At 45.5% G+C, this 22,492-nt stretch overlaps 1 protein-coding gene across 1 annotated transcript in view; it reads left to right on the top strand.

Moving 5' to 3' along the window:
* LOC121286867 (CUGBP Elav-like family member 4) overlaps window positions 1-22,492 on the top strand; it is a 422,600-nt gene that overhangs the window by 216,065 nt on the left and 184,043 nt on the right. Inside the window, exon 3 of the mRNA XM_041204044.1 lies at window positions 2,846-2,894. Coding sequence (XP_041059978.1) covers window positions 2,846-2,894 — 49 coding nt within the window. The remainder of the gene's footprint in view (window positions 1-2,845; window positions 2,895-22,492) is intronic.

Below are 22,492 nucleotides of genomic sequence, written 5' to 3' on the forward strand. Positions count from 1 at the left end.
GTTAAAGGATCTGCCTGTCCAACCTTAAGGTTGGTTGGCGGGTTTCAGAAAAAGCATGAAACCTCATCCATGGGTGGGATGAGGTTTCATGTAGGTTTTTAAAAATTTAATAAATGTTTAACTGAAAGTGATGGACATGTCCCAATTCATGTGATGGTGTCACATGAGGGGACATGTCAGGGAAATTTTATTTTTCTGCTTTTAACATTTTTAAATTGGCGCCAATCTCCCTGAGGCAGCACTTAGCCTCAGGGAGATGAGCACGCCCTTGCAGGTGCATGCGTGAAAGAGAGCACTTTCAGCTTAGGGAATTCCCCCCCTGCTCGCTCAGAGAGTGCATCGTGCTTCCTGATGGGCATCACGCTGGACGGGCCTTAACTGGCCCCCCATGTAAAATGGCAGCGCGGAGGTGTGCCTGCACGAGCCTGCTCCTGAACCTCCCCCCAGACGGGGGGAAAATTCTGCCCATAGATTCATAGATTGGTGCACAGCAGGAGGCTATTTGGCTCATCATGCCTGTGTCTACTCTTATGTAGAGCTATCCAATTAGACCCACTCCCCTGCTCTTGTCCCATTGCCCTGTATTTCTTTCCTTCAAATTTTTATCCATTTCTCTGATGAAAATTCCTATTAAACCTGCTTGCACTACCCTTTCAGTCAGTGCATTCCAGATCATAACAACGCAGTGTAAAAAAAAGTTTGCTCAAGCTGCTTATGGTTCTTTTGCGAGTTGCCTCAAATCCATGTCCTCTGGTTACTGATCCTCCTGGGTCCAATGTGGAATTAGAGTGGTCACTCTGAATCCACTTGGTAGCTAGGTCAGACATCGCAAAGCTTCTTCTAACAGGAAATCTCGCACAGAAGGACCGCAGAGTGGCTAGTGTGGGAAATGGAGAAATGTCACACTGGTGCAACCAGTGTCATTCTTCTGGGTCTGGAACTGAGCCACATTACTGGGGAAGAATAGAGGGTCTTTACGTTATCTGACTGCAGTAGCCTATCTGGGAGTGTTTGACACTGCAATGGGTGGGGAGGAGAATAGAACTTTTCTCCACAAAATTGGGGCAGGACCATGACAGAAACAGCAGGGAAATGAAGTTGGGTTGCTGCCTTACTATCCAGATCAGGATTTTCTTCTGGAAAAACCTGGAACCCCCTTCCTTACAGGCCTGTGGGTGTACCTACACCACATGGAATGCAATGGTTCAAGAAGGTGGCTCACCACCACCTTCTCAAGGGGAATTAGGAATGGGCAACAAACGTTAGCTTTGTCAGCAATGCTCACATCCCATGAAGAAATAAAAAGAAAATAAAATTCCTGGGAAGCAGTAGAAGCAGCTCTGGAATGGAGCATAAGAGATTTGTAGTGGGCCCCTCTCTATCTGTTTTCTTCTCAGTAGCCCCAACACTAACCTGTTGAAGGCCCGAGGCTCCTCTGAGTAGGGTTGCCAACTCATATTCTGGGAGACGTTGGTGGAAGTGATGTCATGGAAACCTGGCAGGTTCTAAGGAACTGTGAGAGAGGAAAACAAACCACCTTTAATTTGGCAAATAGGACAAATGTGCAACAAGGTTGAATAATGATTAAAGTTCAGAGGAAAAGAAAGCTTTACTCACTCTTAAGGGACTGGATACAAGATTCAACACCTTTGTTTCAAACTGGGATATTAAACGCTGCTAAAACTGAAGAGAACATTTTTTTTCTCTCTCCATCTGTTTTTTTAATGAAATGAAGTGATCCAAGCCCCTACTCGTGCCCATCTCACTCAGACTAACGCTCGCTGCTCGCTCCTGATCCTTCAATGAAATTCAAACCCCACCAATCCTCAGTCCACTAAAATCCCAGCAAATGGTTTCCCCATGTCTTTTCATTGGTTCAAGGTTTGAATTTGATTGGGCGGTGCTGTGCGTATGCGATGTCACCGTGTGGCAATGCCTCACGATAGGAGTTGTAGGTTCTTCCCCTTGATGGTTGCTTGTGATGAATTATGGGACTGATTTCTTTAAAACATTGTGTTCAAATCTCCTTGCTTTCTTTGGCCACTGGGAGATTGATGCCAATTCCAGCCGGCTCATGGCCATTCTGGGAGGGTTGGCAACTCCACCTCTGAGGCTTGAAGTGGCACTGCCAAGATTCTCCTGCTTTGTACTGAAAGTCTCCCTCTTGACAATGGACATCCCAGCAGAATCCCAATGTGCACACTTAATGAGCACTGGGATGTGGGCTGACATGAAGGCGCTGATGGAAGCCCCACTTTGTTGGATCTCCGCACTAAATAGGAAGATTGCCGGTCCACTTCTCTGAAACAGGAAACATGATCACGGAATGAGCCCTGGACGTCTGTGGCCTGAGTGGCTCAGTACCCCTCCCATCAATATCCATGGAGTCATGCCTCTGAGCTCCAGGGGGATATGGAAATTCCGCCTGGCTTCATATCTAACACAAAGCAACAAGTACCCAGATTTGTCCGCCCCGAGTCTCGGGAGATGGCAGACCTGGACTGGAGGAATGTGAATGGCTTCTGAGGCATCCAGCAATTGTGCCAATCAATCACTATTTTAAGAATGAAGCTGATTAGAAGGCCCCAGATAATACGCCTTGAAGAAAATATTTATTAACTCAATACAAATCTCTTTCTTTTCTTCCCCAGTGGGATTGGTGATGTCTTGCATGTAACAGTGCAGCAAGGACTGTTGATTTAATTTTTTTTTGCAAAGTAAGATGTTGTCAATGACTTGAAATGTGTAGCTGGTGCCTTGAAGTGACATTGTGATTTATAACACGCTAAAGATGCTACTTTCAATAGAAATTCTAATCTCCAATTTCTCTTTTTTTGTCTTCTAGATGAATCGACCCATTCAGGTGAAGCCTGCTGACAGTGAGAGTCGTGGAGGTAGTTGTCACTGATATTTTATTGAGGGGGGGAATATCAGTCACTGGGTCGTCCTTAATATTCTAATTAGACAATGACTGAAGTAAAGTTAATGGATTGGGTTGGGTGTGGATTTAAATGTTTGCATTATCTTATCTTCCAGTTGCCCCAGCACACTTGCCCCCTCCCCCCCCAAAACCGTCCTCCAAAGGTGCTGTCTCTTGTTGGCTTTTGAGACTGCAGAGGCACCATTAGTGGCTCATCTGATTACCCAGTCTCCCTGGCCTTAAAGGGGTGTCAGAGATGAGCAACCCTGCCCACCATCACTGCCCTGCCCCTTGCCCTTAGCAGACTTCCACCCCTTTGCCACATAAAGTCGCTGGAGAGCATCAGGAACAAGGACTGTGGGATGTTTTCCCACCTAAAGGGCTGTTGAGTGAGACCAATTATAAGGCTCATAGGTTTGGGCTAATGGAGGTCACTTAGATCAGCATTGATTATATCCATTGTGAGACCTTCCTGTTGTGCATGGTTCAATACTACAGCAGGAAGTGCATTTACCCACTGAGCCACAGAAGAGAAAAAATGTCTTTTGGTTTATGAAGTGAATACCTGATTGAGATGCATTATTGTTGGCACTGTGGAAATCTTGGATGAGAAGTGACATAACGGTGTGCCATCATATTATCTGCTGGAGTTTGACTCTTGTCATATGATACTCATATTTAATAATTGTTTTTAATTACACCTAAGATTTCTAAATGTGCTTTGGGATGCTTTTCTGTACTAAAAGTAAAATATCAATGCAAATTATAGGTTCAGTCAGCAAAAACTATCATAGACCCACATAGCACAGAAGGAGGCCATTTGGTCCATTGTGTCTATGCTGGCTCTTTGAAAGAGTTTTCCAATTATTCACAACCCCCTCTCCCCCAACGCCACCTCCCCCTGCCCACTCACTGTTTCCCCATAACAATGCAATTTTATCTTTTTCAAGTTCAACCCAATTCCCTTTTGAAAGTTACTATTGATCCTCTTTCCACAGTCCCAGTGCATATCTTAGGCATACAGGGACACAGTAGCTTTAATCATAGGTCAGTGCTAAGGCTGCTGACCTGTGCAGGGGATGGCAGTAGGGATACTACAACTGGCCTCACTGCAACTGGGCTTGAGAAGGGAAGTGGTTCAGAGTCCTGCTTGCTGTGTAGGGACCCCAGCTGAAAAAGTGCTCGACTATGGAGGTGGGGTTTGTTGCAATATGCCTTTAAGGGATAGGAGCATGTCATCACTTTAAGGGAAGTGTGTCATGTGATCCAGCCTCAGTTTCACGTTGGCCTGGAGCAAAACACAGCAACCACAGCCCTCTGCAGCTCTGATATCTTCAAACTTTCTGTCCATGTTCACACATGCCTTTTCTTAATAAATGAACCCACAATGTGCATATGACTTTAAGGTATAGCAGCATGCCATCGCTTTAAGGCATATTACAACAGGGTTAACAATCAGATTGTGCTTGACTTGGTAGTTCCTCTGTGGTCAAATAGCTTGACCACACTCATGACATAAGCTCTTGCCAGAGGGTGGGAAGAACTGGACCCAGACACAAAGCAAGGGAAGAAGAGGCTAATGTTTTAAAATAATTGTAAGGACAGACTTCATCACTGGTATTATGTAGCTATTTATGTCTGTACAGCAGTGTCTTGCGGGAGGTTTTATCAGAGGTCATGGCCCCTTAAACAACTCTTTTTTAACATTTTGATAATGGGTTTTCTAAGGATGGGTGCGGGCATTTTGTGGGTGACTTTATAATACTCCTACAGTGGATGTCATGACCTTATTAAACGCATAATAATATCGTTAAGACACATTGAGCAATATGTGTGCCTTATTTCAAATGATATATTGATCTGAAAATCAACAATGGAAATGTTTGAACTTCTCTATGCAAAATTTGTTGACGAAGACTATTATGGCAGCTTTTGTGGATTTAGCCTTTTCCAGAGACAAGTAAAATCTCACAAAAATCAAATCTCCTCTTAGCCTTTTTCTCTGCAAGGAGAACAGTCTCAACCTCTCCCATCTATCTTCATAACTGAAGTTTCTCATCCCTGGAACCATTCTTGTAAACCTCTTCTGCACTCTCTCCAATGCGTTCACATCCTTCCTATAATGTGATAAGGTTACAATCTCAAAACTCCAGGGGAGTGAAATTAGTTGACATCAGCAGAGTGAAACAGGCTCACGGTGAATTGGCAACTGGTTTTCTTTTTAACTGCACTCAATGTTCCTTTCACTGCAGTTCACAGAGTTAAAGTTACTATGGCGGAATTTTACAATCTTTGGCCGGTGAGTTGGCAGGTGGAGGCTCATGAACTTCTCTGGGTGGCTTTCCTGCCGCTCTCTGTCTGCAATTTTACTGGGGTGGGAGGGTGGCTGTAGGAGTGAGGGGTGGGGGCCATTATGGCGGAAACCTAGGGCAGCCCACATGTCCTTGCCACAGTGAGGCCCTTAAGTGGCCCATTATTGGCTTCAGAGTTGAGGCTGGGTGGGAAGCAACCCAATTATTGGCCACTTAAGGGTCGCTTCCCACCCACCCTCAATTCTGAGGCTAGTGGGAGGAGTTCAAGGGTGGGGAGAAGCCCGGCAGGTCACCCCATTCAGCCCTCAAGTGGGAAGGGAGGGGGCACCTTCCTTAGGGGGCCCCCTTTCCATACCAGATGCTCTCTCTCCTGCTGGCCTCAAAACAAGACGCCATGCCCTCTCCCCACGCATCCATTCCCCCCCCACCCCCGCCCCCAGGCTTCTCCGACCCTCCCTACCATGATACCCCACCCCCAATGCCCCACCACCCCCCCAACCCCATACCTACCTGGCCCTGAACTCTGGGAATTAGACTCTAGGGTCTGTGTGCTGTGCCTGTCCTGGCTACTGCAGCTGCTGGGAGTACAGAGCTGCTATCCAAGCACAGAATCACAGTATTTTAATGGCACAGAAGGAGGCTATTCAGCCCATCGTGTATGCACCAGCTCTCCAAATGAGCATTATGACCTAGTGCCATTGCCCTGCCTTTATCCTGCACATTGTTTCTATTCAAATAATCACCCAATGCTCTCTTGAAAGCTTCGATTGAACCTGCCTCCACCACACTTTCAGGCAGTGCATTCCAGACCCGAACCACTCATTATGTGAAAAAGTTCCTTCTTATGTCACACTTGCTTCTTTTGCAAATCACTTTAAATCTGTGCCCTCTCATTCTTGATACTTTTATGTGGAAACAGCTTTTCCCTATCCACTCTGTCCAGCCGCCTCATGATTTTGAACATCTCTATCAAATTCCCTCTTATCCTTCTTCTCTCCAAGGAGAACTGTCCCAACCTTTCCAATCTATCCTCATAGCTGAAGTTTCTCTTCCCTGGAACCATTCTTGTAAACCTCTTCTCCAATGTGTTCACATCCTTCCTATAATGTGGTGCCCACTACTGTACACAATTCTCCAGCTGAGGTCTAACGAGTGTCTTATATAAATTCAGCATAACCTCCCTGCTCTTGTACTCTATGCCCCTATTAATAAAGCCAAGGATACAATCAGATTGGCTGAGAGCCCTCCGAGATGGGATTTCTGCCCGAGTGAGGATGGGGTGGTGGGGGGTGGTGTGTGGCATGCTGGGGTAGACCCTTCTCCACCAACTAACCCTCCTCAGAGCATTAACTGGCTGCAAGGTTGCTATGATCGACGGGGATGTGGTCTCCACTGACTCTTTGGTGAGGGGGCGGGAAACCCTGCTTCCTGAAAGGTCCCGCCCTCGCCTCACTGTTGCTTTGACTTGGTTTGAAATTAAAAACCTTGGCAGTGTTTTCCAAGTCAATGGGAAATAAAACCTGGCGTGATGTGTAACAGGCTGTCAGCTCGTCACAAGTCCGTTTCCCTTTGCTGGCTTAAACCAGTCTCACCCCCCGGCTCCCAAAATTCCTGGGTGTACACTGTTGATAGTGAATAGTTACTTTTGTGTTGTCCCTTGCTGTGGCTTGAGGTATCTCACTGGACTTTGTTTTGGGCAGAGCATTGTGTTGTAAAAACATTGAGAGAGAGGGAGAGTGTTGAGAACATGGGATGTATGCTTATTCACGTCTACTAGCATTGACTCCAGCTTGAGGATCCAGTTCCTTCACAAAGTGAGCACAATTCTTAATGGTTAATTGTCCCTAAAGAGAAATTTGTGTATGTATTTGTACGATTGTCTGCAAGTTAAAATAGCCTAGCTCAATAATTCTAGGGCAGTGTGTGAGTTTCCAATGTTCCTCAATATCTTCCCAAAACCTTACTGGAGTTAAAATCAGGGCCTGTATGTTCCACTAGGCTTTCAGTCACCTCCTTTACTGCTAATGTTCGGTGTAGGATTTTCCTGATTACTGTGATCCTTGGGATACTAAAGAAATGAATTGTTGATATAAGTTCTCATCATTAGAGTACTTGTAATCTGCTAGTTGCTGATTCCATTTTGTATGGCATTATGAATGCTTTTGTTTCCCCAACCCAACACACACGCACATGCACACATACACATGCACACATACACATACATACGCACATGCGTACACACACATACACACACGTATACACACACACACACGCGTATACCCACACACACGTACACACACACACGCACACATGTACACACACACGCACACACACACACATGTACACACACATACACACACACATATACACACACATGCACACATACACTCACACGTACACACACATGCACACGTACACACACACACATACGCACACACGTACACACACACGCACACACGTACACACACACACACACACACACACACACACGTACACAAACACACATAAACACACACACACTTCCTAACAGGCAGATGTACAGCAAAGACAGGGGCCTGGGAGGGAGTCTCAAGCCTACTTTGAGCTGGGGGTGGTGAGTGGTGCTATAAGGTACGATGTACGGAGAAAATGGAAGCAGTGTTGCCCACTCTAGATTCTGATACAGAATCCCAACAGAGCGTCCAGGTGCTGAAGCAGCCGTACCTGAATCTTCAGTTCTACTCCGCTGCTGCCTGAGATTTCCACTTGGATCATCCTTCAGCATTCCCTTTGGGACGAGGAGAGTTGGCAGTGCCGCATAAAGCAACAGAAAGAATTTCAGGGAGCTGCATGGTATCATTAAAAATGCCTGAGTGATGAGACTGGAGAAGCTGGGTTTATTCTCCTGAGAGCAGAGAAGATGAAGGGGAGATAGAGGCTTTTGAATGCCAGAGGCAGAAGGGTTGGTTACCAGAGGTCACAGATTTAAGTTGATCGGCAAAAGAACCAAAGATGACATTAGGAAAGATTTTTTTTTTACATTGAGTTGTGATCTAGAATGCACTGCCTGATAGGGTGGTAGCAGAGTCAATTGTAACTTTCAGAAGAAATTGGATAAATATTTGAAGGGGAAAAGTTACAAGCCTATGAGGAAAGAGCAGGGGAGTTGAAATGAAATGGGTAGCTCTTTCAAAGAATTGACACAGGAATGTACAAACATATAAATTAGGAGCTGGAGTAGGCCATTCAGCCCCTTGAACCTGCTCTGCCATTCCAAAAGATCGTGACTCATCTGATTGTGGCCTTAACTTCACTTTCCTGTTTACTCCCTATAACCTTTGGCTCCCTTGTGAATCAATAATCTATCTAACTCAGCCTTAAAACTATTCAAATGACCCTGCCTCCACTGTTCTCTGGGGAAGAGATTTCCACTAATGACTAATGACACTCTGAGAGAAAAAAATTCTCCTAATCTCCGTCTTAAATGGGAGACCCCTTGTTTTTAAACTGTGTCCCCTAGTTCTAGTCTCTCCCACAAGGGGAAACATCCTCTCAGCATTCACCCTGTCAAGTCCCCTCAGGATCTTACATGTTTCAATAAGATCACGTCTCATTCTTCTAAACTCCAGTGGATACAGGCCCACTAAGTCCTACCTTTCCTCATAAGAAAACCCCTTCATCCCAGGAATCAGTCAAGTGAACCTCCTCTGAACTTCTTCTAACCCAATTATATCCCTGGGTCAAATGGCGTCCTCTGGTTCAGCTTCATGGCCGGAATTTTCCAGCCCCACATGGCAGGATCCCCCGTGCGGATGCGACAAGCTATTCAAATGTCCTTTGATTTCAGTGGGACCCGGAAGATCCCATCAGTGGGAGGAGCCTGAAAGTTCCAGCCCATGATTCTGTGACTCTGCCTGTACGGAAATATTAACAACAAAAACGCAAAATAATACAAATTGACATCACTGCCAGCGTTTCGAACAAGAGAATACTTTAGGTGCGTAACAAAAACAGAAATTCCTGGAAAAACTCAGCAGGTCTGGCAGCATCGGCGAAGAACGCTCCGCCGATGCTGCCAGACCTGCTGAGTTTTTCCAGGCAATTCTGTTTTTGTTTTGGATTTCCAGCATCCGCAGCTTTTTGTTTAGGTGCGTGTTGTGGAACACCTTTAAATGGGCGTTGTTATTTCTGTATACATACGAGAAGGGAAATGATGCAATGTATCAGGTGATTCAGACTTAACCTCAGTTTGTTTTGAGGAAGCTGCCAGCTGAAATGTGTCCATAAGCACAAGTTCTCCAACTTTGTAATACTGCTACCAACTTCTCAAATCCTTAATAAATGAACCGATGTATTTTTGTGTCACCCAATCCCTTCTGTGTGGTTGGTGCCTTGATGTTTATCCACTAAGTTAAGCACAAGGGGAAGAAAAACAATGTGTTGACCTGTCTCTCAAAATGTTATGTTGCCTTTTCCCTTTTCAAATGTTGGCGATCCACGCGGTAGTTTCAACACTTGCTCTTATGTAGATCTGTAGCATTTGCAGTTTATTTTCTTATACAAGAAAATTACTTTGCCTTTATTATTTTAAACTAAACATGTCAGCAACATTCTGTTCATTAATAGGGCAGAAATAACAGTAAAACCAAAGCATGGTGATTTAGGGGGAGTTGGTGGTGTCGTGGTAATGTCATTAGACGAACAATTCAGAGGACCAGGCTAATGCTCTGAAGACGTGGGTTCAATTAATAAACCCAGAATTAAAAGCTAGTTTTAGTAATGGTGACCATGAAATAATCGTCATAAAAACCCATCTGGTTCACTAATGCCTTTTAGGGAAGGAAGTTTTTATTTTGTTATTCATTTATGGGATGTGGATGTCGCTGCCTAGGCCAGCTTTTATTGCCCGTCCCTAAAGGCCCTTGAGAAGGTGGTGGTGAGCTGCCTTCTTGAACCGCTGCGGTCCAGGTGGTGTAGGTACAGCCACGGTGCTGTTAGGGAGGGAGTTCCAGGATTTTGATCCAGTGACAGTGAAAGAACGGTGATATATTTCCAAGTCAGGATGGTGAGTAGCTTGGAGGGGAACTTTCAGGTGGTGGTGTTCTCATCTATCTGCTGCCCTTATCCTTCTAGATGGCAATGGTCGTGGGTTTGGAAGGTGCTGTCTAAGGAACATTGGTGAGTTGCTGCAGTGCATCTTGTAGATGGTACACACTGCTGCTACTGTTTGTCTGTGGTGGAGGGAGTGAATGTTTGTGGAAGGAGTGACAAACAATTGGACAGCTTTGTCTTGGATGGTGTCAAGCTTCTTGACTGTTGTTGGAGCTGCACTCATCCAGGCAAGTGGGCAGTATTCCATCACACTCCTGACTTGTGCCTTGTAGATGGTGGACAGACTTTGGGGAGTCAGGAGATGAGTGACGCAGGATTCCGAGCCTCTAACCTGCTCTTGAAGCCACAGTATTTATATGGCTAGTCCAGTTCAGTTTCTGGTCAGTGGTAACCCCCCAGGATGTTGATAGTGGGTGACTCAGGGATGGTAATGCCATTGAATATCAAGGGTGTGATGGTTAGATTCTCTCTTGTTGGAGATGGTCATTACTTGCTGGCCTACATGTGACTCCAGATCCACAACAACATGCTTGACTCTTAACTGCTCTCTGAAATGATCAAGCAAGCCACTCAGTTGAAGGGCAATTAGGAATGGGTAACAAATGCTGGCCTTGCCAGTGACACTCATATCCCACGAAAGAATAAAAAAAAACACGTAGGGAAGTCCGAGCAATGCAGTCCTTTAAACATTGAATTCAGTGAATTGTATGTTTTTAAACGCGTTTTTATTTCATTGCTACTTACTTCTCAATCTAGGTTCTTTATGTATCACTGGGTTGTGAAAGAAACTGAACAGCTTGTGCCTTTCTTCTTTCACTAGGGCAGGATCCCACCTGCTGAGTGCATAGGCCTCAGCCAGGAGCTTGCAAGGGAATCGCCACCCCCCTCTGCTGGTAACCTGGGCAATTACATAATAAAATGTGGCGTGTGTTTGGAACTGAGGAACATAGCCATGTATTTTAAGGCATGTTAATTCAGCAAACATTATTTGTTTAGAAGGCCCCTGGATCAGATGCAATAGGCTCCATTTTCAGGAAGTACAAACTGGCTTGAGGAGGAATGAAATGTTTACAAGATGGGACACTCGATACCGGGTGATTCCTTTCCTCTCACACCACTAACTTTCTGAACCACTGAGCTGCATTTTACATGGGGGGAGGGGGCGCAGACTGTCCCCACCACCCTCCCCGCCCCCGGAAATAAAGTGGGCTGGAAGCCGACCTGCTTCATGCCAGTCACAGCACGCTGTGGGCAGCTAAATTGGCGAAGAGTGGGATTTCTGCCCCTCACTTGGGAGGCAGTCCCGCTCTCGGGATATTGGCCGGCAGCTCCATCACTCCCGGCAACGCCAGATCTGGGTAGTGGGGACTGCAGGAAGAAGGCCACAGAGGAGCATGGGTGCCCCAAGAAATTAAGTCCCAGGGATTTAGTGTGGGGTGGGCTCCCAGAGCCCAGGGAGAGGGGATGGGGGGGAGGGGGGTGGGGGTGCGTGTTGTGTCAGGCAGGCGGCACCGAAGGAAGTGGGGGGAGAGTGATAGTTTGGGGGCGTGCCCCGATGCATGCAGGGCACCACCCAAATAAGTGCCCCTCCGTCCTTCCTGCCTTTATTCAGGTAGGCCTTAAAAAACAGCATGCCCACTTCCACCTTCCACCCGACTGCCCAGGCTAGCTGTATTTCAGCGTGGGCAGCATATGATTCAGGTCAATAGGCTTGTTAACAATCCTAAATGACCCTGAATTATTTATTTACATATGGTGGGCGGGCTGTTAATTTCAGCACCTTACCACTTATCATTATTATGAGGGTGAGCTCGGGGATGGGCAAGGAAGGTGGTGGGCTAGCCACTCGACCTATGTCCCCCCCTCCCCACCACTGAAAAGATGCCTGGTGGGGGCATGTAAAATCCAGCCCACTGTTTACTACCATCCCCTCCCCTCCATCAATGACTGGTGTTATAAATGTATATTCATCAGTGTTATACAGGTAAGTATCTAGCCTGTGCTCCACACTTGAGATCAAGAGGCCTATTGCTTGAGCCTAACTGTTGACCCGCCTTATTTCTGACATGTTACCAGTGCCATGGGCCAAGGCTACTTGCTGAATAGGGCACTACGTCTGTGCTGAAGTACAGGACATGGGGCCTGGTACCATCTTGAATGGGACCAGGACAATCTGTAACGTTCTAGCCTTTTTTATCTCACTTTTGCTGCCCCAACTCTCAAAAGAAACAATAGGATTGGAGAAAAGAAAAATAGGTGAGTAAAGCTTTACAAAGTATATTATGTAAAATACATACAATGGAGCAAATGGATTTTATTGCACAGAAGAAAACCAAATGAAATACATTAGAAAGAGAGCGTGAGTGAGGAAGAAAAGAGAATTCCGAAGGGTGTGAGGTTAATGGAGGGCTAAAAAAAAAAGCCTGGGCCTACTGTAATGTTGCAAGCCACTGCTTTTGCTTTCACTGGCCTATCTGGAGATCAGAACAAAAACAGAATTACCTGGAAAAACTCAGCAGGTCTGGCAGCATCAGCGGAGAAGAAAAGAGTTGACGTTTTGAGTCCTCATGACCCTTCGACAGAACTTGAGTGAATCCAAGAAAAGGGTGAAATATAAGCTGGTTTAAGGTGTGTGGTGAGGGGGATGTGGGTGGGGGGGTGTTTGGGTGGGGGGAGAGAAGTGGAGGGGTTTGGTGTGGTTGTAGGGACAAACAAGCAGTGATAGGAGCAGATCATCAAAAGATGTCACAGGCAACAGAACAAAAGAACACATAGGTGTTAAAGTTGGTGATATTATCTAAACGAATGTGCTAATTAAGAATGGATGGTAGGGCACTCAAGGTATAGCTCTAGTGGGGGTGGGGGGAGCATAAAAGATTTAAAAATATTTAAAAATAATGGAAATAGGTGGGAAAAGAAAAATCTATATAATTTATTGGAAAAAACAAAAGGAAGGGGGAAGAAACAGAAAGGGGGTGGGGATGGAGGAGGGAGCTCAAGACCTAAAGTTGTTGAATTCAATATTCAGTCCGGAAGGCTGTAAAGTGCCCAGTCGGAAGATGAGGTGTTGTTCCTCCAGTTTGCGTTGGGCTTCACTGGAACAATGCAGCAAGCCAAGGACAGACATGTGGGCAAGAGAGCAGGGTGGAGTGTTAAAATGGCAAGCGACAGGAAGGTTTGGGTCATTCTTGCGGACAGACCGCAGGTGTTCTGCAAAGCGGTCGCCCAGTTTACGTTTGGTCTCTCCAATGTAGAGGAGACCACATTGGGAGCAACGAATGCAGTAGACTAAGTTGGGGGAAATGCAAGTGAAATGCTGCTTCACTTGAAGGAGTGTTTGGACCCTTAGACGGTGAGGAGACAGGGTTGCCTCATTTAAATATTTTTGTGGGTGTATATTGCCAGGATGGGCACATCTTGGTGCCTGCACGCAGGGTTCAGGATGTGTTGTTGGTTGACACTGTTAAAGGTGGGGGAGTAGGGGGGGTGGGGAAGGGGCAGAATCAAGCTTTGAAAAAGCTTTCTCCCTCTCGTCATAGACAGGTTGATCCAACAAAGTGGCAGTTCTCAGATCTTCCAGGCCAAGTCATCCAACTTAGTGGCCGTTTTGGGGCTGCAGTTCCACTCTCGCCTGGCAGGGGGGGGGAGGATTTTCCCCTCGTTGGGCGGGCACGGCAGGTGGGCCCAGGAGCGCCCGTGAACGGGCCCCCGACCACAATTTCACCCAATTAAAGGCCAGCCGGCGTGAATCGTGCGCTGAAGCGCTCAGCGCTGCCAGGGTGGGTGGGGGGGGGGAGGGTGGTTGGGAAGGTGGGGGGGAGGGTGAGCTCTCTGTAAGCTCCCAGAAGGCACAGAGCTGCCTCAGAGAGCTGAAGATTTTCCACATTAAAAATTTATTTTTTTTTAAAAAAGGAAAACGTGTCCCCTCATGCGACTCTGTCACATGAGCAGGGTTCATGTTGAACTTGAGTTCTAAAAACTTTTATCTTATTTTTAATTAACATCAGAAACCTCATCCTGCCCATGGATGTGGTTTCCTCAAAAATCCAAAGGCCGCCTGGCCTATTTGCCTGCCCGCCAACCATAAGGTCGGATGGGCAGAGAAAAAATTCCATTTCATTAATTGATTAATGGGCCTAACAGCCTCTTAATTGACGGCGGGTGCGTTGCCGACTCCCCCGCGCATGCGTGCCAACTGAAATATCGTGCACTATTTCACGCTCGTGCGTATCGGGCGCGGGCCCACCCACCCACCGAGCTGAAAATCCAGGTCCCCGGATTCCTTCTCGTAGCCAGAATGCGGGGCAGAAAGGATTTGGGAATCGCACAAATTGCATCGGTGGGAAAGCCAGCAGCAACGCCTCCCAAGACATCATGGGCCCTGTGTGGGTGGATGTTCTGCCCGCCATGTTCAGGGGGCCATCGGACATTGGGGTGTTGGTCTGCTCTGGGCACAGATCAGTGTTCCTGACTCTCACCGGATTTGTCCCATCTCAGCTGAAGCCTCGGTCGGCTGCAGAGACATTTTGCCTCCGATCCTGAAGAAGCTCTGGGGGCAGGCACTCGAAAATTTTTTATTATTTGGATTGATATGCGTTTACTTGCACGGAGAAAAGGATTTTTTTTTATTCATTCGTGGGATGTGGGTTTCGCTGGCTGAGCCAGCATCGACTACGTATCAACTTATCACACCTCCGAAATATCCCGCAGGCTCTGAAGTATTTCATCATGCAATAACTGGTGTATGTAAGCGTATCTGAGAGGCACAGGGTTAATATTATCCTTGTGAAACTACTCCAGATTTTAGATTCGTTTGATGACAAAGATAAGAATTTTTTTCAACATCAGCATCAACAGCTTGCATTTTTATAGCACTATTAATGTAGTAAAATGTCCCAAGGCAATTCATAGGAGCATGAAAATTGACACCGAGCCGCATACTGGGAGATATTGGACCAGGAGACCAAATCCTGGAATATGAGGTGACGTTTATTTACGTGTGGCTAACCCAAATGGATGGAAATTTCCATGGATTTCCATTCCCCGCTCCCCCCATCCCGGGAAAGGAATTACTTTTGTTTATCCTGCATTCAAAGTGTGCCTCTCAATGAGTTCGTTAATTAATTAATAGAGGCTCATATTTTCTGCGTTTATAAAATATCAGCCTTGTCCAGATCCACATCGTTGAGACAGGGTGGGGGTGTCAGTGCAACGCAACATTTTGCTTCAGCAGCCCTGAACCAGTAGACTATCAAATTCCTTGATGGGTTGTTAAAGTATCTGAGGGAGGCCAGCAGGGAAGCTACTCTTCTTTTCTTGAAAAAAAAAGAGGTTTCAATTTGTACTTATCTCCGTCGAGCAGCAGCCTATTTGGTTGCGCAGCTGTGCAGGGGATTGCGTGGTAGCAGTTGCCAGCTGTAAATTAGGGAGGAATAAAAACCCTAGATAGCTTTATTCAGTCGTGAGGAATGACAGGATGGAAAGAATCAGGCCTGACCTTTGCAAATTGACCTTCCCGTTTCAATGAGCCGCCCTCATCACCGTGCTCACTTTTTGGGCCATCATTTGATGGGTCAGAATGAACCAGGGCGGCTTTGTTCATGATGTGGTTCTGTGGGGTGCTATTCCCCACCTTTTTCTTTTCCTGTAGCCTTTGAGCAGCGAGATGATTTATTGTTGTTGAAAGCCCAAGAGGACAAAGTAAATTAGTTTTTTTTTTTTGCTTTGTGAAGTAGAGGCAGGCAAACACAGCTTGAGCTGAGACAGCTTGGGGTCTACAGCAAAGCTTTTATATCTTAAAACTGATAGAGATTTCCTCCTGTCTTGTCCCAGAGCGCCTTCGTCAGAGCTAGACTGCTTGCTATGTACCAGCCGGCAGCCACTGCTGTCTGTTTCTTTGCACACACAAAGGGAGATTGTAAAGTTGGAAAGTGGTCCGGGCTGCGCTCAGCCAACTTACCCTTTTGTTCCTTATTCTCTTTTTTTGGCGAATGCTCCATATTGTTGATTTATGGTTTTGTGAATGCCAGCACGAGGAAAATCTTTTCCATTTTGAACTCGGTGGCACAGCTGGGGCACTGTGGGTCAGCACTGGGATAAGACTGTGTGTGATGGATAGAGAGAGAGAGAGAGAAAGGGATAGATACAGAGGGAGATGGATAACCAGTGGCTGATCCCATATCACCCATTCTGCCCTCTTGGCCAAAGTCAAATGACCCTCAATGTATTCTCTAAATTTTGCCCAGCCTGCAAATTTGCCCACGTTGACCTATCAAAAAGAAGTGCTTAGCTATGTAATAACTTGACCTAATTTCCTTCTGAAGGTAGTGCTAGCCACCATGGAAGGCAGCTAATTCTCCTGGAAATAAGGAAGGCACCAGGACACTTGTCATGGCAGGGAGAACGTAGACTGATCTGGCATTCAGTGTCGTTCACTCTCCTTTCCTTAAGATTAGGCAAGTGGGATATTATTAGACAGTAGGGATTATTCCAGGAAGCGAAAAAATCCCCAGTAAAATAGAAATATTTCATAGAATTATATATCATATAGATTTAACAACCTGGGAAATGTTCAGCAGCAATTTCCACCCAGATTATTTTTATGAATTTCCGGCAGTGGTCACTTTCCTTTCAAAACCGCTCCCCTGGGCTGTACTTTGCACTGTTTGGACAGCTGCTATTTGGGCCAAATGTACTGAACAATGTTGAACTAAGCTCATCGCTTGTTAGCTTTGTCATTTTACGTGCTCATCTACATCTGGTAGCTTCATTGGGTGAAATAGGAGCCATGAACACAAGATAACGACGAATAAATTAAATAGGGAAATATGGAGAAATGTCTTCATTCAGAGTGGTTAGAATGTAGAACTCACTACTACAGGAAGTGGTTGAGGCAAATAGCTTAGATACTTTCCAAAGGACACTAGATGAGTACATGAGAGAAAAGGGGATAGAAAGATACATTGAAAGACTGAGATGGAATAGAAGGCGACTCGTGAGGAATATTAACACCAGTATCGACTAGTTGGGACGAATGGACAGTTTATGGGCTCTACAGTCAATGTAAAAGCAGATAAAAGAAGAGTCATACGGACTCAAAGCATTAACTCTATTTCTCTCTCCACAGATGCTGCCAGGCCTGCTGAGTTTTTCCAACATTTTCTGTCTTTATTACAGATTAAGATAATTGGTAAAAACCCAGGGAGGAGCATTTTTGTTTATGCAGCAAGAGGTTATGATCTGGAATGCATGACCTGAAAGGGCGGTGGAAGAAAATTAAATAATAACTTTTCAATAGGAATTAAATGAACATTTGAAGGGGAAAAATGTGCAGAGCTGTGGGGAAGGAGTGGGATAGTGTGATTAATCTTTCAAAGAGCTCAGCTACAATAGATCCAGTAGCCTCCTTCTGTGCTGCGTCATTCCAGGAAACTGGGAAGTTTAACGCTTCTTTGTGGGCTGATGCTCAAGGTTTCCCCTGGCTGGAATCTTCATGTGAGGCTCCATCGAAAATGGCCACTGGACAGTTAGAACTGACTGGCTAGCTGTCTGGAACAGGCGTGACATGGCAGCTGACCACTTGCCAGGAGGCAAAGGTTGCAGCACATGGGTAAGACATGTGGGGGCGGTTGGCGGGGTCTCGCGAATGGGTAGTGGAGATTCAGGCTCAACAGTGGTACAGCATTTCCTTTTGCTGGTCACTCCTGCTCCTCCTGGCCCCCATCAATGATAAGTTCAAAATGTACATGCTAAGGCCTCTGCTTCTTCCCCAACAGGATGCCTACTGGGGGCACTCCCTGTTCATCACACGACTGAACGCCAGTGCTCTCCTGGCTGGCCTCCCACCTGTAGAACAGAATCATAGAATGGTTACAGCACAGGAGGATACCATTTGGCTCATCATATCTGTACCAGCTCTCTGCAAAAGCAACCCAGCCAGCCCCACCTTTTCACTGTAGCCCCGCAATTTTTTTCTCCAGATAATTATCCAATTCCTTTTAGAAAGCCATGATTGAATCTGCCTCCACCACACTCTCAGGCAGTGCATTTCTTCCAGCAACCCGGTACAGCAAGGCTTAAGCCTTGGACAAAAACAGAATTACCTGGAAAAACTCAGCAGGTCTGGCAGCATCGGCGGAGAAGAAAAGAGTTGACGTTTCGAGTCCTCATGACCCTTCGACAGAACTTGAGTTGGAGTCCAAGAAAGAGTTGAAATATAAGCTGGTTTAAGGTGTGTGTGTGGGGGGCGGAGAGATAGAGAGAGAGAGAGGTGGGGGGGGCGGGGGGTGTGGTTGTAGGGACAAACAAGCAGTGATAGAATCAGATCATCAAAAGATGTCAACGACAATAGTACAATAGAACACATAGGTGTTAAAGTTAAAGAGTTGGTGATATTATCTAAACGAATGTGCTAATTAAGAATGGATGGTAGGGCACTCAAGGTATAGCCCTAGTGGGGGTTTTTTTTTATATAATGGAAATAGGTCCCACCTATTTCCATTATATATAAAAAAAAACCCCCACTAGAGCTATACCTTGAGTGCCCTACCATCCATTCTTAATTAGCACATTCGTTTAGATAATATCACCAACTTTAACTTTAACACCTATGTGTTCTATTGTACTATTGTCGTTGACATCTTTTGATGATCTGCATCTATCACTGCTTGTTTGTCCCTACAACCACACCACCACCCCCCCCACCTCTCTCTCTCTCTCTATCTCTCCACCCCCCCACACACACACCTTAAACCAGCTTATATTTCAACTCTTTCTTGGACTCCAACTCAAGTTCTGTCGAAGGGTCATGAGGACTCGAAACGTCAACTCTTTTCTTCTCCGCCGATGCTGCCAGACCTGCTGAGTTTTTCCAGGTAATTCTGTTTTTGTTTTGGATTACCAGCATCCGCAGTTTTTTTTTTGTTTTTAAGCCTTGGACCTTGGTTGTCATTCCCGCCCTTCGTTCTCTGTAAACAAGAGCTCACTCAGGTATATGCTGCCTGTCTTCGAACTCACACCATATCCCATTCACCCATCATCCCTTGCTTACAAGAGGACATGGGCACATCCCTGCCACTGTCCCGAGCCCCAAATGTTAGAACTTGGACAACCGGCTCAATTGAATCCAAAATCAGCACTGATTCCCTCATACATGGAGTTGAGCTAGAAGATCAGCTCGGTTGGCTTGCTCCTATTTTATAAGTTCATAAATACAAATGCCATTGCTCTAAATATATGACACTGTACAGCATTGCTAAACATGTTAGGAAAGCAGAGGTGGTTATGATTACTGTGATCTGTGCCATGTGCAGGTTTTAGTCGTTTTATGCATTGGATAAGCATAAATAGCTCCTGCAGCTCCCAGGAGCCCCTGTGTCTCTTACAGAACCTGACTGATAATGTCGTGTGTCATTTGGCCTAATATACAAACTGAAAAAACCCCATGAATTAAACTGTGTTCGTGCACCAAGTAATGATGCCATGCACCCTGAGTGGAAGTTAAAGCAATGCTAGCAATGTATGACCAAATAGTTATTCCTTACAATTACAAACAGCATCCATCCCCACACAAAGAAGTTTCAATTTAGAATAGTGACTCATTAACCCAAGGTGGAATTCAGGAGAAACGTCTTTACCCAGAGAGTGGTGGGAATGCGGAGCTCCACATGGACTACTTGCGGCAAATTGCAGAGGTGCATTTAAGGGGATGCTGGATGAGCACATGAGAGGGAAAGGAGCACAAGTATAAGTTAATGGGGTTAGATGAACAGGGGTGAGAGAAGGCTCATGTGGAGCATAAACAACAGCATGGATCAGTTGAGCCAAATGGCCTGTTTCTGTGCTATAAATACTATGGAACAATGTAAATCTTTTAGTTTGTGCTAACCACATGAGGGTAGTGCGGAAAAGAACATTCACCCAATGCCATTATCGAATATTCCCAGATCAAAGCTCAGTCTATTTTGCCTCAACACTTTGCTTTGACCCCAAGCACAGAGTGGAATCACAATCTGACACTTCTCCCCCACTTCGCTTACTAGCACCTGAAAGGTCAGTTTAGTGTTATAAGTTGGCATTATAAGTTGCTGTCAGTGACCCTATTAGGCAGACATCAGACCCGTGCCAGATTCCTCTTGCTGCCATGCTAACCCAGTTGTTGGCCTGTTTGAAAACATATTTTGTTTTGGGCAACTGTGCCTGCTACTCTTTGGTGTCAGGTTGTTCTGAATCCTGTAGAGTGATGCTTGCTGCCTGTAGGATCTGTTTGAAACTGCCCAAACTTGTTTCAGATAACAGCTGGCACAGAGAGGTGGCTATCAACCTGTCATCCCAAGCTGGACTCAAACCCAGATGCCAATATGTCAAGGGCAGTATGCCAACCCACTATGCTACTCGGTTCCTTCATATTTTACACTATTTTTTAATAAGTGTCTTCAGTTTTCTGCGCCATAAGTTTTAACTCCCTCAGCATTTTCTAGTTTACTCCTTGTCAACAGCCTCTCTCCCCCACACCCCTGTTCCCCCCTACATAGTGTTTCTTGGACTCTTGGCATCCCCAATTTCCATTGAGCCACCAGAAACCTCATCATTTCTCTCCCTCTCTCCTCCTTCAAGTGGCTCCTTAAAGCCTCCCTTTGACCAACCTTCTGGTCACCTGTTTAAATATCTCCTCATGTGTCTTGGTGTCAAAGGTTTGTTTGAGAACGTTCCTGTGAAGCACTTTGGGATGTTTTACTATGTTAAAGGTACTACATAAATGCAAGTTGTTGTTGTGTACACCATGTAGGATTGCCAACCCTCCAGGATTGGCCTGGAGCCTCCAGGAATTGAAGATCAATCTCCAGGACACTGCTCTGTGTAACTCTGGAGAAAAAATCATTGAGATATTAAAAAAGATTGTTTTTTTATGTTATTTTCTTCAGACATTTCTCTTTACCAGATATAAACATATTGAAATTGGGAAAAAAGGGCTGTTTGACTGACGGTCAAATATCATCCAATTGGGTAATGAGTATTTTTGCTTTCCAGTTGGTGTAGGGAGGCAGTACGTCACAGGAATGGATGTGTTGGCCGACTAATGGCTGGAGCATGGGGGCAATTGATGTGATGAAAATTCCAGGAATACATTTAATCGCAGTTGGCAACCGTATGCACCAGTGGGGTTGGTCATCTTCACTAGGCCGCTCTATCAATGGCTCTCTGAAGCCTGAATACAAGGAGATAGAAGATGGTTTCTGGGGATTGTCTATCTCTCTCTTCTGGTGGCCTATGACCAGCTTCTGCTCACTGTTACTCTAGAGGGTCGTGCCTTGGATCAGGAGTGGAGGATTTCAGATCAAAGCCTTTACCTAGCCACCAAATGCCAGTGGAACATACTGCTTTCCCAAATTTTCTCTCCATTTGTTCCTGCAGCAAACTAACCATAGACACACCCTTTTATGGTAAAGTTTGTGACCTGGGAGAACAATCCCAATACAGCCTCCCAGTGCTGCCATCCTGATATTCTGCCCTCTAGCTGCATGGTGTAGATTAGGTGCAGAAAGACTGTCTCCTGCACAACTATCCAGATTCCATGCATGGCCTCATCCTAGGGTGCCAGCCCTCCAGGATTATCCTGGATTCTCCAAAAATTCAACATGAAACCTCCAGGATAAGCAATCTAGGAGAAAAATCATGAGGGCATTAAAAAATGGTGTTCATTAAAAAAAAATTCTCTTCCATTGCTTTTGTTTATGCGTTACAAAAAAAAATGAAGCTGGAAAATAAGGCTAATTGGTTGGGTGGGAAGGCTGGAAGTCATGTGATAAAGCCTCCAATCAAAGCTGGTAACCCGACCATAAGCCATGATGCAGAATGCAAAGTTATGCTAAACTTACATAGAGTCTTGGTTTGACCATATTGGGGAGGTCTACACAGTTCTGATCTCCATTGTTATAAGAAGGATATAGGGGCATTGGAAAGGGAGCAAAAAATATTCATAAGGATGATACCAGAATTGAGAGGATATGCTTACCAGAAAAGACTGAACAGTCTGGGGAGACTTAAACTAGATGTCAAAAATATAAAACAAAAACAGAAACAGAAATACCTGGAAAAACTCAGCAGGTCTGGCAGCATCGGCGGAGAAGAGCACAGTTGACGTTTCGAGTCCTCATGACCCTTCAACAGA

The sequence above is a fragment of the Carcharodon carcharias genome, chromosome 14 (genome assembly GCF_017639515.1).
Source record: "Carcharodon carcharias isolate sCarCar2 chromosome 14, sCarCar2.pri, whole genome shotgun sequence".
NCBI lineage: Eukaryota > Metazoa > Chordata > Chondrichthyes > Lamniformes > Lamnidae > Carcharodon > Carcharodon carcharias.